General features: G+C 39.8%; 1 protein-coding gene across 1 annotated transcript in view; it reads right to left on the bottom strand.

Moving 5' to 3' along the window:
- Positions 1-20,523, bottom strand: part of rgl1 (ral guanine nucleotide dissociation stimulator like 1) — a 94,663-nt gene that overhangs the window by 19,275 nt on the left and 54,865 nt on the right. Inside the window, exons 6-13 of the mRNA XM_062980729.1 lie at positions 18,627-18,739; positions 16,680-16,895; positions 15,294-15,397; positions 13,213-13,297; positions 10,506-10,595; positions 8,375-8,461; positions 6,690-6,722; positions 5,021-5,142 (exon numbers count right to left, since the gene is read on the bottom strand). Coding sequence (XP_062836799.1) covers positions 5,021-5,142; positions 6,690-6,722; positions 8,375-8,461; positions 10,506-10,595; positions 13,213-13,297; positions 15,294-15,397; positions 16,680-16,895; positions 18,627-18,739 — 850 coding nt within the window. The remainder of the gene's footprint in view (positions 1-5,020; positions 5,143-6,689; positions 6,723-8,374; positions 8,462-10,505; positions 10,596-13,212; positions 13,298-15,293; positions 15,398-16,679; positions 16,896-18,626; positions 18,740-20,523) is intronic.

Raw genomic sequence — 20,523 nt, 5'->3', positions numbered from 1 at the left:
CAATCGCGGCCTGGAGAAACCTCCGCTGAGTCTGGCCTGCTACAAAAGGCCAGACGGGCGAGCGGGGGTAGCGTGGGAGGCGGGGCCAGCTCTGACGCCGCTCCCCCCCCGCCCAGCGTGCCTTGGCCCTGCTTCCCACGCAACGTGGGAGGCGGGGCCAGGGCACGCTGGGCGGGGGGGCGGCGTCAGAGCTGGCCCCGCCTCCCACGTTACCCCCGCTCGCCCGTCTGGCCTTTTGTAGCAGGCCAGACTCAGCGGAGGTTCCTCCAGGCCGCAATCGCGGCCTGGAGAAACCTCCGCTGAGTCTGGCCTGCTACAAAAGGCCAGACGGGCGAGCGGGGGTAGCGTGGGAGGCGGGGCCAGCTCTGACGCCGCTCCCCCCCGCCCAGCGTGCCTTGGCCCTGCCTCCCACGCAACGTGGGAGGCGGGGCCAGGGCACGCTGGGCGGGGGGGCGGCGTCAGAGCTGGCCCCGCCTCCCACGTTACCCCTGCTCGCCCGTCTGGCCTTTTGTAGCAGGCCAGACTCAGCGGAGGTTCCTCCAGGCCGCAGTCGCGGCCTGGAGAAACCTCCGCTGAGTCTGGCCTGCTAGAAAAGGCCAGACGGGCGAGCGGGGGTAGCGTGGGAGGCGGGGCCAGCTCTGACGCCGCTCCCCCCCCCCGCCCAGCGTGCCTTGGCCCCGCCTCCCACGCTGCGTGGGAGGCAGGGCCAAGGCACGCTGGGCGGGGGGGGGAGCGGCGTCAGAGCTGGCCCCGCCTCCCACGCTACTCCCGCTCGCCCGTCTGGCCTTTTCTAGCAGGCCAGACGGGCCAGGGCGCACTGGGCGGGAGGCGGGGCACCGTCAGGGCGGTGCCCCGCCTCCCGCCCAGCCTGACGGCGCCCCCCCGGGCCTGCGCCTGAGGCGGCGGCGTCAGGTGCCTCATTAGTGGGGCCGGCCCTGATCATGGGCTATTTGCATTAGCTGTTCTCTATATTTCTGAGGTATCACAATTTGTGTATAGGAAGCAGATGTACCTGGAAATTTTTTATTTAAAATCTCCCTATATAAAACTCCATCTTTAATTATAAATCTGGTGGGCTTTTCTAAGGTTAAGTCATCCTTAATATTTTGAGCTATATCAAATAAAGTTTGCAGGGTGTCATCAGCCTTTTGTTCTTTAAGGATTTCTCTTTCCCCTTCCATCTTTTTAACTAGATCAGCTATCCCAGAACTTGCTTCTGGTTGTTTTCCCAAATCTTGGTAGATAGGCAAACAAGTAATCTCTTGTTTCTTATAAGGTCCCTTAGTCAAGTATTCAGTTTTGTTGGCTATCCCTTGCATCCTTTTAACTTCTCTGGCAAGGTCATTCCCAATCAGGCACTTATAGGGAATGTCAGAGCTTACAGAAAAGTCCCATACTCCTGTCAATTTGTTATATTCAATAGATAAAGAGACTATGTTTGATGGAATCACCTGACCTAAGCCTTTCAGATTGACTTGAGAGGTAGGATGTTGATATTTCTTAGGTACCATCTCTGGTCTGATTATGCACACTTCAGAACCAGTGTCTCTCCAACACTTTATACAGTTTTCATCAATAGTAATGGATTCTAAGTATTCATCTGAGACTGTGTCTAAGATGACAAACAAACATTGTTTCTCTTTTGGAATCACCTCAGGGCAATTCTTTTCAACAATGGGTGTTTCTTTAACCGAATCTCTTGTTGGGGCCTTTTTGATTAAGAAGGAAGGTATTTCTTTCTTCAGGAGGTTACATTGGGATTTAAAATGCCCAATCTTTCCACAATGAAAGCAGCAACTATTTCCCTCAGTTCTGTCAGAGAGTGCAGTGCCTGCCATCCTCCAGGCGGCGTTTTCTATCGAAGAATTCCTCCCTGGCTGAGTGTGTGGAAAGGAACAAAATGGCTGTTTGAATTGCTTTTCCTTAAAACCCTCCTCTTTCCTAAAGCCTTCTGTGAAGAAGTGTATAATTATATTTTGTTTATAGATGATATGTGTGTTTGATTTTTGTTTAAACAGTCAGGTTTGGCTAATGTTTAAAATGGTGAGTATTTGAATTGACAATGTGTATGGGGGAAGGTAGCCATCTTAGAATGCTAGAACAGGTTACCATAGCAACAGGGGCGGAGCCAACCGCCGCCTGGAAAGGAAGAGGGGGAATATTTTAAAACCCAGAAGCAGTTGGTGATTTTCTAATCACAGAGAAGGATCTGATTCTTGTGTGGAGAATCAGGCTGGCTTAAATAGAAAGATTTGAGTCAGATTTAGGTTGGACCAGACTAGGCAAGTTAGGTGATTTGTCTAGGGTCAGTCTGTGGATTAGGGAACATTAATCCCAGGGGATCCAGGAGGATCAGGGTTTAGTGTAATCCAGAGGAAGAAGTATTTTGAAAGTTTGACCACCTCATAACCGTTTGTAACCATTAAGCGAAGTGCCTTTACTAAGTTATATGAAACCATCAAGCTCTGTACCTGCAATAAACTTGTTTTGTTTTTATTCTAACCAAGCCTCTGTCATACTCTTATATTAAGTTAAGTAACATCAACATCTAAAGTGGAACAAATAGAGAAAGCTTATAAGAACCAGTACCATCTGCCTGACGTCTCCTCAAATGGTGGCAGCGAAGAAGATAGTCAACTAAATAATTAATTAACATCATCTCTCATAAAACATCTTTATTAAGTGGTGGCATCTGTGTGTGTGTGTGTGTGGGATCGAAAGGGTTCCATCTCTGGCACACATTCCTGTCAGACACCTCACCTCTGTACATATTGGTGGTATAGCTGAGGGATTCTAAAAGGGATTCCATTCCCTGCCACCTCAGCATCTCTACACCTTCTTTCAAAGTAATCAACTGATCCACCATGAGAGCTGCCTGACTAGAGGAATCAGGTTTCCTGTCCTGTATTAACCATCTATATTCGGATGGTATTTGCTGAAAGAATTGTTCTAGTTTTATCAAGTCCTTCAGTTGTTGAAAGTTATTTACCTCAGCCCCCCTTATCCAACTCTCAAAGTATTGTGCTTGCTTTGAGGCTAATTGTGAAAAGCTTTCACTTTTCTCCTTTTTAAGAGTTCTAAACTTCATCCTGTAGAACTCAGGAGTCAATTGTAGTTTCTGTTGTACCTGTTGCTTAAACTTGAGATAATCTCCATGTTCAGCCTCCGCCATATCACTGTAAATCTCTAAAAGCTTACCACAGATTTGTGGCCTGAGGTACATTATCCAATTCTCCTCAGCTATATTAAAGTCTCTGCAACATCTTTCGAAGGAGATCAAGAATTTTTCCACATCCTCCTCCTTATTATATCTCGGAAATTTCTTTAAAATTTGATCCGTAGGGCCAGCAATAGGAACCCCTTCTTGTCCCATACAGATGGCTGAGAGAGCATCAACCTTTGTCTTTCTATTTCTAACTCCATTTTTCTCAACTCTGCCTGTCTTTCTCTCTCTCTTTCTTCTGCCTGTCTGTCTTTCTCCTTCTCTCTTTCTTTTGCCTGTCTGTCTTTCTCCTTCTCTCTTTCTTCCATTTCTAATCTCCTTAGCTCCAGTTGATATTTAAGAGTCAATTCTGACATGGTTGCTTGCTCTGAGTCAGAACTTTCTTCTCCCTGACACACCTCTGCCTCCTCTGTTATCTTTTTCTGTCTTTTGGTGGCCATCTTTCACCAACTTTACCTCACAACTTTTCTTTTTAAGTGATCTTAGGTACTGAATTAGTGATGTTACACGAATCCCGCCGCTTACCGCCAATTTGTAAAGATGTGGGGTAGAGGAGGAATCTTTTTATTCACTTTAGATGGTAGCGTTACTTAAATTTAGGATATGTGTGACAGAGGCTTGGATGGTGAAAGATAACAAGTTTATTTCAGGTACAGAGCTTAGTGGTTACAATTTGTTTCTCAGAGTTAAACTTTCTTAATCTGTTGCAAATATAACTTATGAGGAATACACTTTCAAAATACTTGCTCCTTTCCCTTGAGCAGTCTAAACCTGATCACTTTGGATCTAACCGGGATTACTTCCCCTTACTACTCAGACTCTACAATAAATATAAACAAGTCACCCAACTTGCTTAATTTGACACAACTAGAGACCTGAGTTTTTCTGGTTTTTCCTAACTTGGAACCAGTGTCTTCCCTGTGACTAAAAAACACACACTAAACTGCTTTTTTAAACATTCCCTCCAAACGGCGGTTGGCTCCGCCTTCATTGCTATGGCAACCTGCCTCAGAATGCTGAGTTGGTTACCATCCCCCACGAAATAGCAACTAATACTTACCCTTATAAACATAGTTAAACCTGACTTTTAAAATGAAATGAAACATGACTTCTATAAATCAAAATAAAAACACACTTCTTTACACCATCATTCAAATTATTTGCTTAAAAACATCTGAAACTTACTAAGGACTATACTTAAACAGAAGTCCCAGGTGCAGGCTTATACTCTAAGTCAAAGCACGAAACAACAGGAAAGGATGTTTAAAGAGAAACAGGAGGAAGCCAAAAGGAGTACAGAAAAAAAAAACAAAGTAAAGGAAGCACATACAAATAAATAACTGCATTTTATATATGGGTTTTGAATTGATCTTGATGCTGGCAAGAGATTCTTGGCTAACCTAAAGGTCAGAAATTATCAAAAGTTTAGATATTACATAGGCGAGCCATCTGGAACCTGACAGTAAACCATTCTACTGATTTATGCTAGTTTAAGATGGATTTATGCCAGCATACCATCTAGCGAGAGCATATGTCTTTTTATGTACGGCTCCCCTTTTCCCATAACACTAAAAGCATTGTTTTACCACACTGTTACTTTTATTATGTTCATGGTTATAAATGTCATTTCCTAATTGGTTCTATCATAAAAACATGGAAAAGGTTTATAGAATATTTGCAATGTTTCTATGTTTTGACTGTTTTGACCTGCCTCGCGCCATGAGAAGTGAGTAAGGAATAAAATTCTTATTCTTATCCTTATTAAAAAGTTTATGGTATATGAAAGCTTCACCTCACCTCTCTTCCTCTGTTAATTCTGGCTGTTTCCTGAACCACTGGATGAATCTTCTGTCTGATGTCATGCAATAGCTATTACAGGATGATTGCAAGAGCTTAATCTGAGCGATTACTTCAAACTCCTGAAAAAGTAAGTAACAGAATGAGACTCTTAATGAGGAAATGTGGTCAAAATACATATTCCCTCCCAGATCACAATAGCCAGACAGATGCAGGGCAACTGGAGATGTTAAACACTGGACAGCAGATCCACTATTATCACAATTAACAAACGTGGGAGGCATCTCTTATTCTGGAAAGTCTGCTGACAAATGGTTATATATATTCAATTCAGTTATTTCATTCAACCCACATGGCATGGCAAGAGGCAAGCAAAGTGAGTTTAATGTAATTTCTTAATACTGGGTGTGTAGAAGGATGGACTGGTGGGAGCCTGTGGTCTGTTTTTGTGCAGAAAACATGTCTGCTGTACAAAGAAAATCTCAGCACACTTGGTTTAAAACACATTTTCTGCACAAAAAACATGCATGCTTTATCTACAGGAAGAACTGAAAGGATAACCTTACACAAGATGCAGATGGAAGAATGAAGACTGGAAGTCCATTCCCCACTCCCCCTCCCCTTTGATAGGGAACCTTTCTGGGTGTCTAATTCAGACCCCCATCCCTGTTTCCCCTCAAATCACTCCCTCCCCTCCCCAGTCCAACATCCTACCTGGACCCTTAGGATGCACCTTCTCCTACCTTCATATATGTAGCCATCCCTTAGGGTCCCTTTTCCTTACCCCTATCCTTCCCCCATCTTGTTTACCCAAACCTATCCCCATGCTCTTTCCCCTTAAATAAAATGATGTAATTTTGAAAACCTTTAATAAAGATCACTGGGGGGAAAAAAACATGCATGCTTCTCCACAAAATAATTCTTCCATAACCCATCAGGACATTCAAATAGAAGAGAATATGGTGGAGAAATATTTATTTTCTGTTACAACAAAGGGAAAACTACAGTAATTATTTTGCTCATCCATCTGAGGACAAAATAGGGAAAGATTTACATGTCCTGATGATAATGATAACTGCTTTGGTTAATCACACAAATGTCTGCTACAATTTGTTGATCCCTAGACATATAAATATTTAAAATATGTTAAAAATGAGTGAACTATCATTTATCTTTTGCTAGCCAAAATGTAATTATAACAGGATGGTCTAAATTCTTTATCAGAACTTGAAAGTAGTTTTTTCTTTAAACTACAACTCCCAAATTGCCATAGTCAGCAAGTTCTGTAGGTTCTTCAAAGTTCTGCTGACCTCAAACCTTTTTTTATATATAAAAGACTAGTCCTAGATAAAGTCCCCCAAACATTTAAACTCTGTGAATTATCCATATACAGAGACTTTTCTGATTGGATGGCCAATCAATTTCAGATAAGGACCAGGAGGAAGCACACAACTGCTCTCCTTTTCATGTTAGAAAACCCATGTTTTCCCCAACTGCAGATTATATATCCTGAGGCCAACTCAAGAATCCAGCTAAGAAGGCTTTCTCATATACAGTATCCTGTTGTGTCATCTACTCCCTCCCTCTGCAGCTGAGATAAAAAAAACCCAGCATACAAATTGTTGATCATTAAAATACCAGTAAATGATTAGAGATAGAGCAAGCTTACCCGTCTTCTCTTCTCAAAATTTATTAGTCCCCCCTGTAAGAAAACAAGCATAAAATACTAATTTCAAAATCAACATGTGCAATCACAATACAGCAATCATCAAACTTTAACAGAAACAAATGCTCACACCTTCCTATGCTATAGAAAATGACAATCTTTCAGAATTTAAGTTCTTTCATGGTAATTCTAGGTCTAAATCTGTAAGAGAGCCTTATTTTTCAAAGATGACAAACAACTGCTCCACCCTTACCATGTTGCAAGGCATTACCTCTGTAAACGTTATGGTAATTTAACTATGTCAATAACAATGGGGATAATCAAATGTGGATCAGTACTAAGAACCTAACCTCTATTCACTTGCAGAATGCTCTCTTCTCCCTACAAATGACTTGGGGGTGCAACTTTGGGGCTATAGCCATTTATCAGAAGCAGTATCAACCTTAAATCCATGTTTCCCCATGTGTGCATTTCTTCCAGCACAATTAAACAAAACTGTAATTTTATACCACTATAATCATGTAAGTTGTAGTGCAGGTGTGGGGAATCTTCAGTCCTCCCAAATTTTAGTTAACAACTCCTTTAGCCATGATGACTATGGCTGTAGGGAAATGAAACTCAAAATTAGGAGACTCAATGTCAGTGGGATGATAAATCCACTCCACTTATCAATTAACATTTTTTTTAAAAATGTTATTTTTTATTGAACATTTCGTTAGCTTGTGTAGAGGTGGTAAGGTGGTACTTCACACAAGCAGACCAGCAAATGCCAAGGAAAGGGAACAAATGAAAGAAAAGAAAAGAAGGAATTAACAGTAAACTACCTGGCTAATGAAAAAGCTTTCCTACACAATGTTATGGACAAATGAGAAGCAACATGTTTCCTGAGGACTGGTTTTGTTATTGAATATATAAATGAACACTCACAGCATTGTCAAACTTTCACCTGAGTTTCAAGAAAGATACAGTATTGACAAGCTAGAATGCGTCCGGAGAAGGGTGACACAAACCGTCAAATGTCTAGAAGTCAGGTCCTATGAGGAGTGGCTTAGGGAGCTGGGTATGTGTAAGCTTGGAGAAATAAAGACTGAGAGGGGACACAATAGCCATGTTTAAATATTCAAAAAGGATGTTACATTGAGGAGGGGGCATGCTTGTTTTCTGCTACTCTGGAGACTAGGACAGGGAGCAATAGATTCAAATTGCAGGAAAAGAGATTCCAATTAAATATTAGGATGAATTCCTGCCAGAGCTGTTTTGAAGGGTGGTGAGGGTCTCTTTCTCTGAAGGTTTTTAAGCAGATGCTAGATAGCCATCTGTCAGGGGTACTTTGACTGTGTGTTCCTGCATGGCAGGGGGTTGAACTGCATGGCCTTGCGGTCTCTTCCAACTTGAGGATTCTATGGTTCTTTGATCAGTGAAGGTTTTAAAGGGAGCTTTCCATGGTGCTGACCCTGTTCCTCAATAGGATGTTAAGCACCACGGAGAGCTCCTTAAGACACACAAAATATGCAATGGAATAAATATTTAAGCACTCGTCTAGTTACAAGACTATTGAGAATGGACTGGGATAAACTAACTCAGGATCTTGTGAGTGTTATGAAAATGAAGATAGAAAATATAATACCAAATCTCTAGTAGGAAAGTTATTTCTTTGCAGATACATACATTTTCTTATGAAAACCTACCTCCACATAGTTCTGTAGAGCTGCATCGAGCATTGTCAGATCAGTCAAAAAAGTACCAAGGTAAGGAACCGTGCCTTGCATTATGCCCTGTACAAGAGGGCAGTACAAATAGGTTAGTCATTTTAGCTGATCTTCAATGGTTGGTCACTGGCTTCTGGGGTCAATTCAAAAGTTCTACATAGCTAGGGTCCAGCCTCATTTATGAAATGTTTCCTTGACATTTCCACTTTGCCATTTTAACACTTTTGATAGGGAAGGGCTGGCTGAAGGATCCATTACAGGAAGAGCAAAATCTACTTTGGATTTGCTCTTCCTGTAGCTGCCCTCTGAAACTGGATCTACACTGTCAAATAATGCAGTTTGAACAGTATTATATGGTCATGTAGATTATTATAATGTAGTTCTATGCAGTTCAAACTGCATTATATGGCAATGTAGATGCAAACTGAGTTGAAGGAGTTGCCAGTTGTGAGTCTCTGATCAAGAGGCTCAAACATCTGGCAACTCATCTGGTAATATTTAAAGTGAACCTGTCACCTCTGTGGTGGCAGATCCATCAGCTGCTCTTGTGTAAAACATAATGAATTCCTCCCTTCTGTCTGAAGTCCCTTCCATGGTTCTTTGCCTATGCCCAAGAGCTTCAGAATTCCCCACAGTCAATACTTGGCTTACAATTCACTACTTTTCACACAAGTGATGTAATGCACACAGATACTCCACATCTGATGAGTCAGACTATGCTATATATACCAGCTATACAGAAAGTAAAACATGGCAGAGCACTAGGTGCTTCTATGCTATTAGCATGCCTGCTCCTGGTTTTAATCCAAACTGTAAAGGACCTAAATGAAAGTTTAAACTCTATCTGCCAAACAAGTGCTTTGGATAGCTCCTCTCATGTTCAGACTATAATCCAGAGTGAGTTCACGTTCCCACACTGACATGGGAGCCATAACTGAGATAATGTGGTGCTGTTTTGGTGGTGAAACTGATTTTATGAGACTGGGTGTTCACAGAGATACCTCATTATCTGAGGTATTTTTCATTTAAGTAATGCCATTTTAAACCAGAAGTCACCTGTTTTGGCCAAAACAGATATAATGAACTTCTGATGTAGCTATTACTCTCTTTTACTAGTGGCTATATGTTTGTGATTTTGCTCTTCGATTAACTGCACTGTTTACTTTGCAGATTTTGCCTTTTTGAGATTTTCTTCTTCTATAGGGAAGTATATAAACAGTTTTTTTAAAACAACAACAACAACAATGAATTTGCAACTGTGGAATGACCTGTCAGAAGAGATCTAGAAGCTAAATGACTGTTGGAATTTTTTTAAAAAACTGAAGACCTATCTCTTCTGGCAGGTCTGCCCAGTCAGTTTTAACTATGATTTTTTTTACTTCACTTTATTAGTAATAAAGTTTTAGTCTTTGTTCTATGTATTTTTATATATGTATTCTATAGAAATATGTTATAATATGTGTATTTTATATAATGTTTGTGATTGTGTATTTTTAGCTATGTTTTAACCTGCCTCGAGGCATGAGGAGAGGCAGGGAAGAAATAAAATAACTACTATAGTAGAGTCTTGTTTATTCAACATAAACAGGCTGGCAGAACATTGGATAAGCAAAAATGTTGACTAATAAGGAGGGATTAAGCACCAAATTAAGCACCAAAACACCATGTTTTACAACAAGTCTGCAACTTGTTTGGGAGCATGGCTGCACTTGTGTTGTTGGGCATGTTGGCCCGCTGCATGTTGCTGCCACAGCTGTGGTTGTGGGTGGGAGGCAAACTTTGTTGGATAATACAGAATGTTGGATGACTGAAGGTTGGATAAGTGAGACTCTACTGTACTATTATTATTAAGATTGATTCCAAAAAGTAATTCCAAAAATAAATCCCCAGATACTGTTGCACCTCCCACTCCTAGAAACCGAAGTCAGCCTGGCTAATCCTCAGAGATTTTCAAAGTGGTATTTCAAAAACATCTGGCAACTCAAGACTGGAAAGAACTGATATAAAACTGGTTACGCAATGTCAATAACAAATCCTTAACTCCCTAATTATAGTATGCGGGGGGGGGGGGAGGGGGGGACGGGACGACCACATGGAGATGTCCACTTGCCATATCTTTTTGCAGCTGAAGTCGCCGCTGAGTCCTTTTCTGATTTTCTTTTACACTGCTGTCCAAATTTGCAAATTTTGATGTTCCTTCCTGCAATATGAACAAAGGTGCATTTAATACAAAATTGAGATGAGTTGCAAATATTTCCTTTACTAATCCAAAGTTATATATTGCTTTCTCAAATCCAGAGAACATCTTGATACTAAATACAAACAATGACACACCAACAGAAAGAATGGGTGCAGATGTCTGTTTCCCAACATTGTGAAGACAGGCTATTCAAAAATGAAATAAGCACATTTTGCTCAAAAAATCCCCCAATCCCCTCTGAAACTGCTGCCAACATCTAATCTTCTTCAAGTCAGATACATCTGGACCACAAATTTGCAAGGAAAATACATCTGGACAGCAGTTCTAGAAAACTAATGAATGGGCTTTTCCTACTCTGAATCATCTTGTGCCCAGGACTATTTCAAAATGTGTTATTAATAAACATTTCCCCCTCCATTATGTAACACTGGGTTTTTTTCTCATTCTCGTGCACTTGGATATGATGACTAATGTCTTTCGTTTGCTGACTAACAAGAAGATAGTCAGGAAATGAAAATGCTTGTTTTCACATTCCAGCAATTCAGACTCTGAAGACTACTTTCTCAGTAATTTCATGAATGACAGTCACATTTCACAATACTTTTTCTTTATCTGACATCAGCTGATTTAGCTATCATCACTGCTGCCTAGATTGCTTTTATCTGCAATCGTCAGGGTCAGCAATCTGACACAACTTCTCAGAAGCCCTAATCATGTGGGCCTTTCTCCAGCATCTTCCACAGTAAAGAATAATGCAAAGAATTCATCTGGCTTCTCTGTAAATTCTCAGTTCTTTTTTCACCAACTTGTTGTTCCCAGCCAGAGCTCAAATAAGTTATTATTGTTTATTGTTGTTGTTGTTGTTGTTGTTGAGTGCAATCCTAGATTCACCCAGCCAGCAAGGCCACCCATTACAGCAGAGGTATTCCAGATACAAAAGCCCAAACAGACACTTTTACCAAGAAACGCTCCTACTGCAATTATTTTTAAAATGTTTCCCTCATATTAAATAAATAAATAAATAAATAAAATGTTTTCCTTAGATTTAGGAGCCTCTGGAGGTGCAGCAGGTTAAAACCGCTGAGCTGCTGAACTTGCCGGCCAAAAGGTCAGCGGTTCAAATCTGGGGAGTGGAGTGATCTCCCGCTGTTAGTCCCAGCTTCTGCCAACCTAGCAGTTCAAAAACATGCAGATGGGAGTAGATCAATAGGTACTGCTCCAGTGGGAAGGTAATGGTGCTCCATGCAGTCATGCCAGCCACATGACCTTGGAGGCGTCTACGGACAGTTTAGAAATGGAGATGAGCACCATCCTCCAGAGTTAGAAACAATTCGACTTAATGTCAGGGGAAAAATTTACCTTTACTTTACCTCAAATTTCTTCTTTGTTTATCATCTTGTGTCATCTTTTTTCTCATCTGAGAAAAACTTTTAAGAAAGCTCCTTTGTTTTCAGTAACTTTATGCTGTTCGTTAACAGCATTGGTATCTCCTTAGATATTTAATTCATACATTGTCTAGTCTGTGGTATAAATTTCAATCTTCTTCTAAACTTCCTAAAGGGACTCACTGAGTCTCTCTTTTCTCTTTTATTTAATTCTGATTTTCGTAAAAATAAGTAATACCCCCTTCAAATTCAGGGACACTGCTGAATGTTTTACACACCTTTTACATAAGAATATGCAGGCACGATATATAGACATGTTTAGTACAGCTTGCAAGTAGGTTTTCCTATAAAGATTTGTCTCTATATGCTGTTATCATCTTCAATCCTTTATTAGCAGAAGAGCGTATAATATTCAAATCACTCCTCTAAGAGATGGGTTATCCCAAAACAGATGTGCTCCAGACACTACAGCAGGCAAAATTTATGATTTTCCACAAACATCAGCAGTCTTACTCCATTTTGATGCAAGCAAATTCTTCTCTTTTGTACAAGGTCAACTTATACTCAGCACAACACTAAGTGAAAGCTTTTTTTACTCCATTTCCTCATTTCTGCTCTGAAAGTCCACCACTTTGCCTTTCTATTCTAATCAGTCTGGTATGTGCAAAACATAGCATTTTAGGTTGTGGACTTTAATATATTGCATGGAAATTTAGTTTTTACCTTGCAACTATGAATTGTGAATATTTATCTGATCTAAAATCAGAAATAAGAACCAGCATGGCATAGTGGTTTTAGCATTGGACTGAGAATCTAGAGAGCAGACCTTAAATCCCTGCTTAGCCAAGCAAGCCCACAGAGTGACAACTAATCACCATCTCCCCATGCCTCAGAAGAAGGCAAAGGCAATTCAAAGGCAAACAAATCTTGCCAATAAAAATCCCATGATAGATATGCCTTAGGGGCACTAGAAAAACAACAACAACAATATCAGAAATGTCTGGAGAGAAGGGAGGGGGCTAATAGGTTTTAAAGAGAAACAGAAAGACATAGATAAGAAATAAATCATACAGCTTTGTTATTCAAAATTTCCTCCCCCACTGTACATGTCTTACACCTTTATTCAAAGAACATCTATCAGACAAGACTCTGGAAGCTGTTGAGTGCAATGCCCACAGGGTTTAAAAGGTAACGCATTCGCAAACCACTGACATCAAACCACTGCTTCTTACCCTCATAAGCAGCTCCCGGCTTATCAAATAGTTGTCACGGTCTGAGAAAATTTCTGACAATTCTTCAAACATCAACATGCTGTCCCTGCATAGAGGTGAGAAATAGAATGAATGTGAGATGCCAGTTTTCTTGGCTCCTTGTGATTACATTGCACAAACAACCTTCTTCTTGGTATGAGCCCATGGCTGGATTTAGAGCACAGCAGAGTGTGACATAGGGATAGCTATTACAAGCTCAGTTGTTACAGTTTTTAAACTTCATTGAATTTTAAGAAACTTATTAATCTTGTAAGAAAAAAGCATCCATATTCATTGAACCATACCACCTTATGTTGAGTAAATTCACCCTATTCTCCTGATAAGAATTCTCCAAATGTAATTCTCTGCCTAGAGAGCAAAGCACACAAGTACTAGCCACAGCTCTCTTAATATCATGTATGTTTGCATCCTCAGCCTGACACCCAGAGGGACATTGGGGCCCACTTCATCATAATTCCCACCAAAGGAATGAACTTCAGGACATCACTTTCTATTAACCAATGAAGCCACAGTGGTTTCATTGACTGACTAAGAGGGCCAAGTTAGTAAGGTGATGGGTATAGAAGCCCAGTGTATTCGATACTTGGAGTTTTTCTTCTAGATATTAATCACCTTTGCTTTTTGTCCCTTCTGCCTCAAAGAGAAAAAAAACTGTACAGGAATTCGGTTTGGGATCAGGAATTCCCATGTTCCTTGGAGTATCATGAACTAGCCCCTTTAGTAGATCACTGTAAAGAAGTGTGTGTTTTTATTTTGATTTATGGATGACATGTTTGTTTAATTGTGTTTTAAAAGTCATGTTTGGCTATGTTTAAAATGGGTAAGTATTAGAGTTAACAATACGTGGGGGAAGGTAACCATCTCAGCATTCTGAGGTTACCATAGCAACAGGGGCGGAGCCAACTGGCGTTTGAAGGAAAAAGGAGGGAATGTTTTAAAAACAGGTCAGTCTGTAATGGTGGAATTACAGTGAAGACTGATTCTCAAGTGGAGGATCAGGGTGGCTCAAATGAGGGAATTTGAGTCAATTCTAAAATAAGGTGACTTTTTTTAGGTGTCTGTGATTCTTAGTCACAGGAGAAAGACTGGTTTCAGATTAGGAAATCAGGGAGGCAGACCTCTAATAGGCCAGACTAAGCAAGTTGGGTGACTTGTTTAGGGTTATTTGTAGAGGCTGTGGAGTAAGGGGAATTCATCCCAGTGGATCCAAGTGATCAGTTTCTAGTTTAGTTCTGAGAGAAGAAAGTATTTTGGAGTTGGAACACCTGAACATCTACTGTAACTGTTATTTAAGTGCCTTTAAGAAGTTATTGAACCACTAAGCTTTGTGCATGAAATAAACTTGTTTTGTTATCTTTCAACATCCAAGCCTCTGTCACACATATTCTAAACCAAGCAACGTTACCATCAAAAGTGAAATAAGTAAAGTAAAGATTAAGAAGAATAAGTTATCCTCTGCCTGACATCTCCACAAATGGTGGCCGCAGCTGAATAAAGCATATTTATATTGGTGGCAGCGAAGATAGTTAAATATATAATAACATAATTGATTTAAAAGGATACCTCCCCTGCCTCACATCAGTGCAAATTGGTGGCAGCGGTGGGAGATATATATATATATTAGTTGATTAGTCATCATCGATTCCTCCCTCACATCTGTGCAAATTGGTGGCAGCGGTGGGATAAGAAGGATTCCATCCCTGTCACATCTTTACAATTTGGTGGCAGCGGTGGGATTCAAAAGGATTCCATCCCTGTCACACCGCTGTCCAGACATCAGTACAATCACTAATACCATTTTTTTTAAAGGGGAGCTTTTGTGTCCTCCAGGATGATTTGTTAAGTTTAGTATAGTGGAGAGTCTTGGAGAACCTGAAAATTCATCTTTCCAATGATATTTTAGTGGTCAGCAAAGGTTTTACCCAACACTGTTTTTTAAAATATTCATGGACCATACAGCCATGTTTTTTTTTTCTTTTGAAGACCAGAAGTCTGTTAACGAGAATCTTTCCTATTCAAAGGAAAGAGGAAGAAAGTCTTACTTTGCAACGCTGGCCCAACACTTTTTTAACCGATAGATGGAGTTGGATTGTAGTGCTGAAACAATGGCCCTCAATGAGGAAAAATTCTTCAAGATCCTACATTCCTGCAAAATGAGTGATTAAGAAACAGAATAAAGTTAAATACTAATAATGCAAAGAAATGATCATTTCCTATTTTGATTCTTGCAGCTGTGAAAAATTAACTACTGCTAAAAACATTAGCTGCTAAAAATTAGCTGCTAAAAACTCCCACCTGAATAAACATTGAGCACCTTTTAAAAAAGAATTCTGTCTTGCCCTTTCCAACTTCTGAAAATACAATTTTCAGTCTTGTTTTCTATACTTTTAACATTTGGCACATAATAGTGGGAGCAGAATGCCACACTGTTAATTCAGTTTTTTAGTTTCCAATTTTCCTAGCTGAGATGCTAGTGAAGGTGAGTCTATGGCCAAGCTAAAAAGAAATGAAGAACAACAGTGCAAAATATATTGACATGGCATTTGAACTTGGAAACTTTCAAGTATTGCCATATTCTTCTTCATCACACATAAGTTTCTGGGCTCTAGAAACATAACTAGCTGACAAATGTAGTATACTTCCTTGGATATTTTTCTTATTATTTTTTAGGTTCACCTTTCCTTCATAGACTTTTGAAAGTATTTGATAAATGCCTCCCTTTCCCTTGGTTGTCTCCTGTTTCGTGGATCTAAGGCACTAGCCTGCTGGTTTTTAATATGCTCTCTTTTTGTTATTCTTTTTACTTTGTTTTTTGTAAGCATCCATGAGAGAGTTGTGGCATAAAGACCTACACAATTTAAATCAAAAGTATCTGGAGCAATAAAAGAAATGAACCAGGTAAAAATCACTTTAACCATCATATATACTAAATAGTTCCCAATTTATGTCTGCTGTTAAGAAAGTCTTTTGTAAAAATGCATTTATGCTTGCTATCTGATGTGCAAATCTATGTGACTTTAGAATGGCCACAAATCCATGGTACACATTATTGCTAAAAATATTGTCTGGGGTCACTACTGGAGAACAGTAATCCATTAGGACTCAAGCAAGATTTATGCTAGACTATTCTGCACAGGAGCAGAAGAGTGTACAAATACAGTGACATGAAAGAAAATAAAATTTGGAGACAGGAACTTTTTCAAAGGATGTGGCTTTGGCAGTTAGAATGTCATGAAACTGATATAATTGTCTACTATAGAGAAGCCAGAATAAATAGTTCACTAATAACAGGAGGGAGAATATATGGAATATTGAAACATGTTTTATTCCCACCACCCATAAGATTTTCTATATATTTTTAATCCCCTGAAACTAGAACTGCCACATACATACACACAAATGCATACAAGACACAAATGAATATTTACATGTGCAATATCAATCCACTTCTCTATAATCTTGGCTCGCTGCTGGGTTTTCAACTCTTTGTCATTCAAGATGGTTCGGATGACACATTGGGTCACTGCATTGAATTGTGCAATGGTGGCTCTGATGGTGAGTGCCAAATGGTTATTTTCCTTCTTACTCCTCTGAGACCAGATGCTGCCCAAACAGTGATATGGCACCAGTCTCTTAAACAGTTCCTAGAACAAGACACAAGAGATCTTATTTAAAAAGTAAGAATATTTTTGGTTCCTATTAGATGTACTGTGTGGCAAGTGTCAGTTGTGCTCACTGAGAGTTCCTCCAGACTGCCTAAAAGTTCTGGAAAATAGTAAGATATTCTGTTTTAGTTTTCCATGCCTTGTCCTGTAATGTCTTGTGATTGTTGTTTCCAGCTATGCCCTAACAATGCCTGCCTTTTTTGCCTTACCTTGTGGCTGGTTAATCAGAATTGAATGCTATTCTCAGTGAACCATTTATTTTTCAATTGAATTTGAGGTGTGGTGAAACTATAGTGTGAAGATGGGATTTTCTCAATCACCATATTCTCCCTCATAAACTCAACACTTCCCCTCCATGCTCTTTCCTCAGTACTTTCATTCCTTGTTTTGTACATTTTAATGAATTTTTGTTACAGTGATAATGTTCATGTGATAACACTATAACTGTCAAAAGGGAGAGTAAAAAAAATAATAATGAAAGGTCCAGTGTGGTAACTAGAAATATAATGAAAGAATGAAGATTAATGGGAAACCTAATACTGTACTGGAAACTTTCAAAATAATAATACTGGAACAGGAGGAACATTGTATGGATCGTTTAAAAACAACAACAACAACAACAAGAGCAGTTACAAATCCAGAGGCTTTGGTCAATATGTAGGCGCTCCCCAATGAGATATTAATTTGATCCAGCAAAAATCAAGCAAGTGGCAAAGCAATCTAACAACTATTTCATCAGCTCCATCAATAGCCAATTTCTGGTTATATTGTTGGTTCAAGAGACAAATGAAAGCAATTCAATGCCCTTAGTACTGCTATAGATTTGAAAGACCAAAAGACTGGAAGAAGGGACTGCAAGATGAGAATAGTCAGATCTAGCCTTGGAAGCGAACATGCCGAGTGTTGCTCTCGACTTCAAACTGAAGGGAGTGTTGAGATGAGCTGGATGACTGGATGCTTGTTGATCTGCTGTCTTGCAAAGAAATGCAGTAGAAGCATGTCTAACATTTCCTTAAACCCCAGTCTGATAGCATTTGCTCAAGATAAACATGACTTTATTATAAGATTGCTAAGCACCCCCAATACTATAAATCAGAGTTTCTCAAACTGTGCTCCTCCAGATGTTTTGGGCTTCAGCTCCCAGAAATCCAAGCCATTTTATCAGCTGTTAGGAATTGTGAGAGCTGAAGTTCAAAACCTCTGGAGGAGCATAGTTTGAGAAACTCCGCTATAAATACTAGGATTGCTAATAGGAAAAAACAGCATCATAATGACTTTGGGGAAAGGGGTGCAAATGTTGTTCCTTGCTCAAAGTAAAATTATGTGTAGAGTTGGCCTTGGGAAAGGCCCCTGTGAAACTAAGGAATTAACATTATCAGGAGCCAGGACAAGTAAAGTACAGCTGGCACAACTTTGGAGAATAAAGGAGTGAGGGTGTTTGGGAAGGCTTTGTGGTTCCACTAATAACAGCATATCCCTCCACTTCTTGAATGACCTTCTGCAAGCAGGCAATGTTTTTATTTGCTCAGGCCCTCACTTTTGTAAATTGGCTCTATCAATAATTGTAAATGCTGCAAAAATATGTTAAAATACTTCTTGTTTTAATCTCTTTTGTTTGGAGAGCCAAAAACAGGAAGACAAGATACAAATTTAACTTTAAAAAATCAAATCAAACATTTCAGGATGACAGAATCATGTTTTTATGCTTACAGCATCCATGTAGGTGAGTTGTTCTGCCACAAAGTCTTCAGCGAAAGAAGAGAAATCTTCTGAATTCTCCGTCTCCAGTTTTTCCTCATTGGCAAGGGTGTCATGAATCCCGCCTGTCCAGAATACAACAAATATTGTGGAAATTGGCAAAACACAATGTTTGACCCAAGGCCCAATAGAAACTGAGGTCTTGATGTATTAAATGTTAGACTGAGTCAAAAAGTAAGCTTCTGTCTTCAATCAGTAAATGCAGGAAGGAGAAAAATAAAGGTATGCCCAAAGCAGCTGACTTACTGTAGGGAAAAAGACTGTACTAAAGGCTGTTCTACAAAATGCACATTTTTCTAGAGCAGGCATGGGCAAATTTAAGCCCTCCAGGTGTTTCGAACTTCAACTCCCAGAAATACCTGCAAGTTTACTAGCTGTTGGGAATTGTGAGAGTTGAAATCCAAAACATCTCATATATGTTGCCATCAGCTTGAGGAAACCTCAAGGAGAGCTGCTGGTGTCAGCTTGAGGAAACAGCAACCTCTTTGAGGAAGGGTTGTTGTGGTTCCTTCAATACTGACAGTAACAGGGAGGAAACCTCCTCACCCCTCTTTCAGCATTCCTGGTCTTTCCTGCTAACAGTAGTGATCGATTATTTGGCCTGGATCTTATCACCACTCAGCTATTGGTGAGGAACTTCTTTTGTATGTGCCCATTAGAAGTTATGAAAGCTAAGATCTTGCATTGTTCACACGGTACGTAGGATATATTCTCTAGGGCTTATGACGAGAGACAGCCATGATGTCTGTCCAGGAAGAGGAAGAACCAGGTGATGGAAAAATCAACAAGCTATCAAGTACGTGTCCAGAAACGAATGGACTCTTTCCACAACTTCATGTTTTTTATGTGCCTTAGAAACTGGCCTGTTGCCATCGCAGGACTTTAAAACTTTACAGGAGTCAGATGCTGGATTTGCTTGGCAGAGCAGACACATGGAGAGGAAATTGTTAATATTCCCATGAGACTTTAAAAATAAAGATACTTCAGGTAAAATCTAGCTATTTTCATATAGCACATTTCTCCAGTTAAAAGCAATGTGAAGGAGCATAATCTAGAACCTAAAACTACTTGGGGTGTAGACTAATAGATTTGTTTCCACATGCCTTCCTGCTTAACAGCAATCATTTCCAAACCTTGCAACCCTGGGTGGTTCTAGATAAAGAATATTTGCAAATTTAGCATCATCAACAAGAAAGGGTACCTTAACGCACTGAATCATCCTGAAATGTATGTATGAAAGAATGTACTATTTTGTGTAAAAGATGTGTATTTTGCATAAAGGGGATTTTTCTCAATAAAATATTTCCAGAGACAATTCCAAAATGCAATATCACTGTGGGATGCGTGAAACTGATGAACAGGAAAATTCCTCAGATGAGTCTGCCTCAAACCAGTTTCATAGTTATTTGGATTCTGGCCCATATTACACGAATTGTCCAATTTACCACTGATGTCAAAAATGTTAGGAATGCTTATCCTTCAGTAAACAAGTCTAGATGTATATAGGTTGAGCATGCCTGATCCAATATGCTTGTAACCAGAAGTTTTCCATATATCAGATTTTTTGGATTTTGGAATATTTGCATATGTATAATGAGATAGCTTGGAGATAGCATCCCAATCTAAATATGAAAAAGTTTGTGCACACTGAACCATCAGAAAGCAAAGGCACTATGTCAGTTACTCACATGGACAATTTTGGAAGTATTCCAATTTTTAGAATTCCAAGAAAGGATGCTCGACTTGCATCTATCTAATTATACCCCTAGCTCTGTCTCATTCTCTATAGTTTCTGTTTTGCAACATGAACAAAGAAATGGAAACTGGAAAAAATGGGGGAAAAGCCCTC

Source organism: Anolis carolinensis, chromosome 4 (genome assembly GCF_035594765.1).
Source record: "Anolis carolinensis isolate JA03-04 chromosome 4, rAnoCar3.1.pri, whole genome shotgun sequence".
Classification (NCBI taxonomy): Eukaryota; Metazoa; Chordata; class Lepidosauria; order Squamata; family Dactyloidae; genus Anolis; species Anolis carolinensis.
The sequence above is the reverse complement of the archived record's forward strand: the minus strand, read 5'-3'. Positions and strand labels throughout refer to the sequence as shown.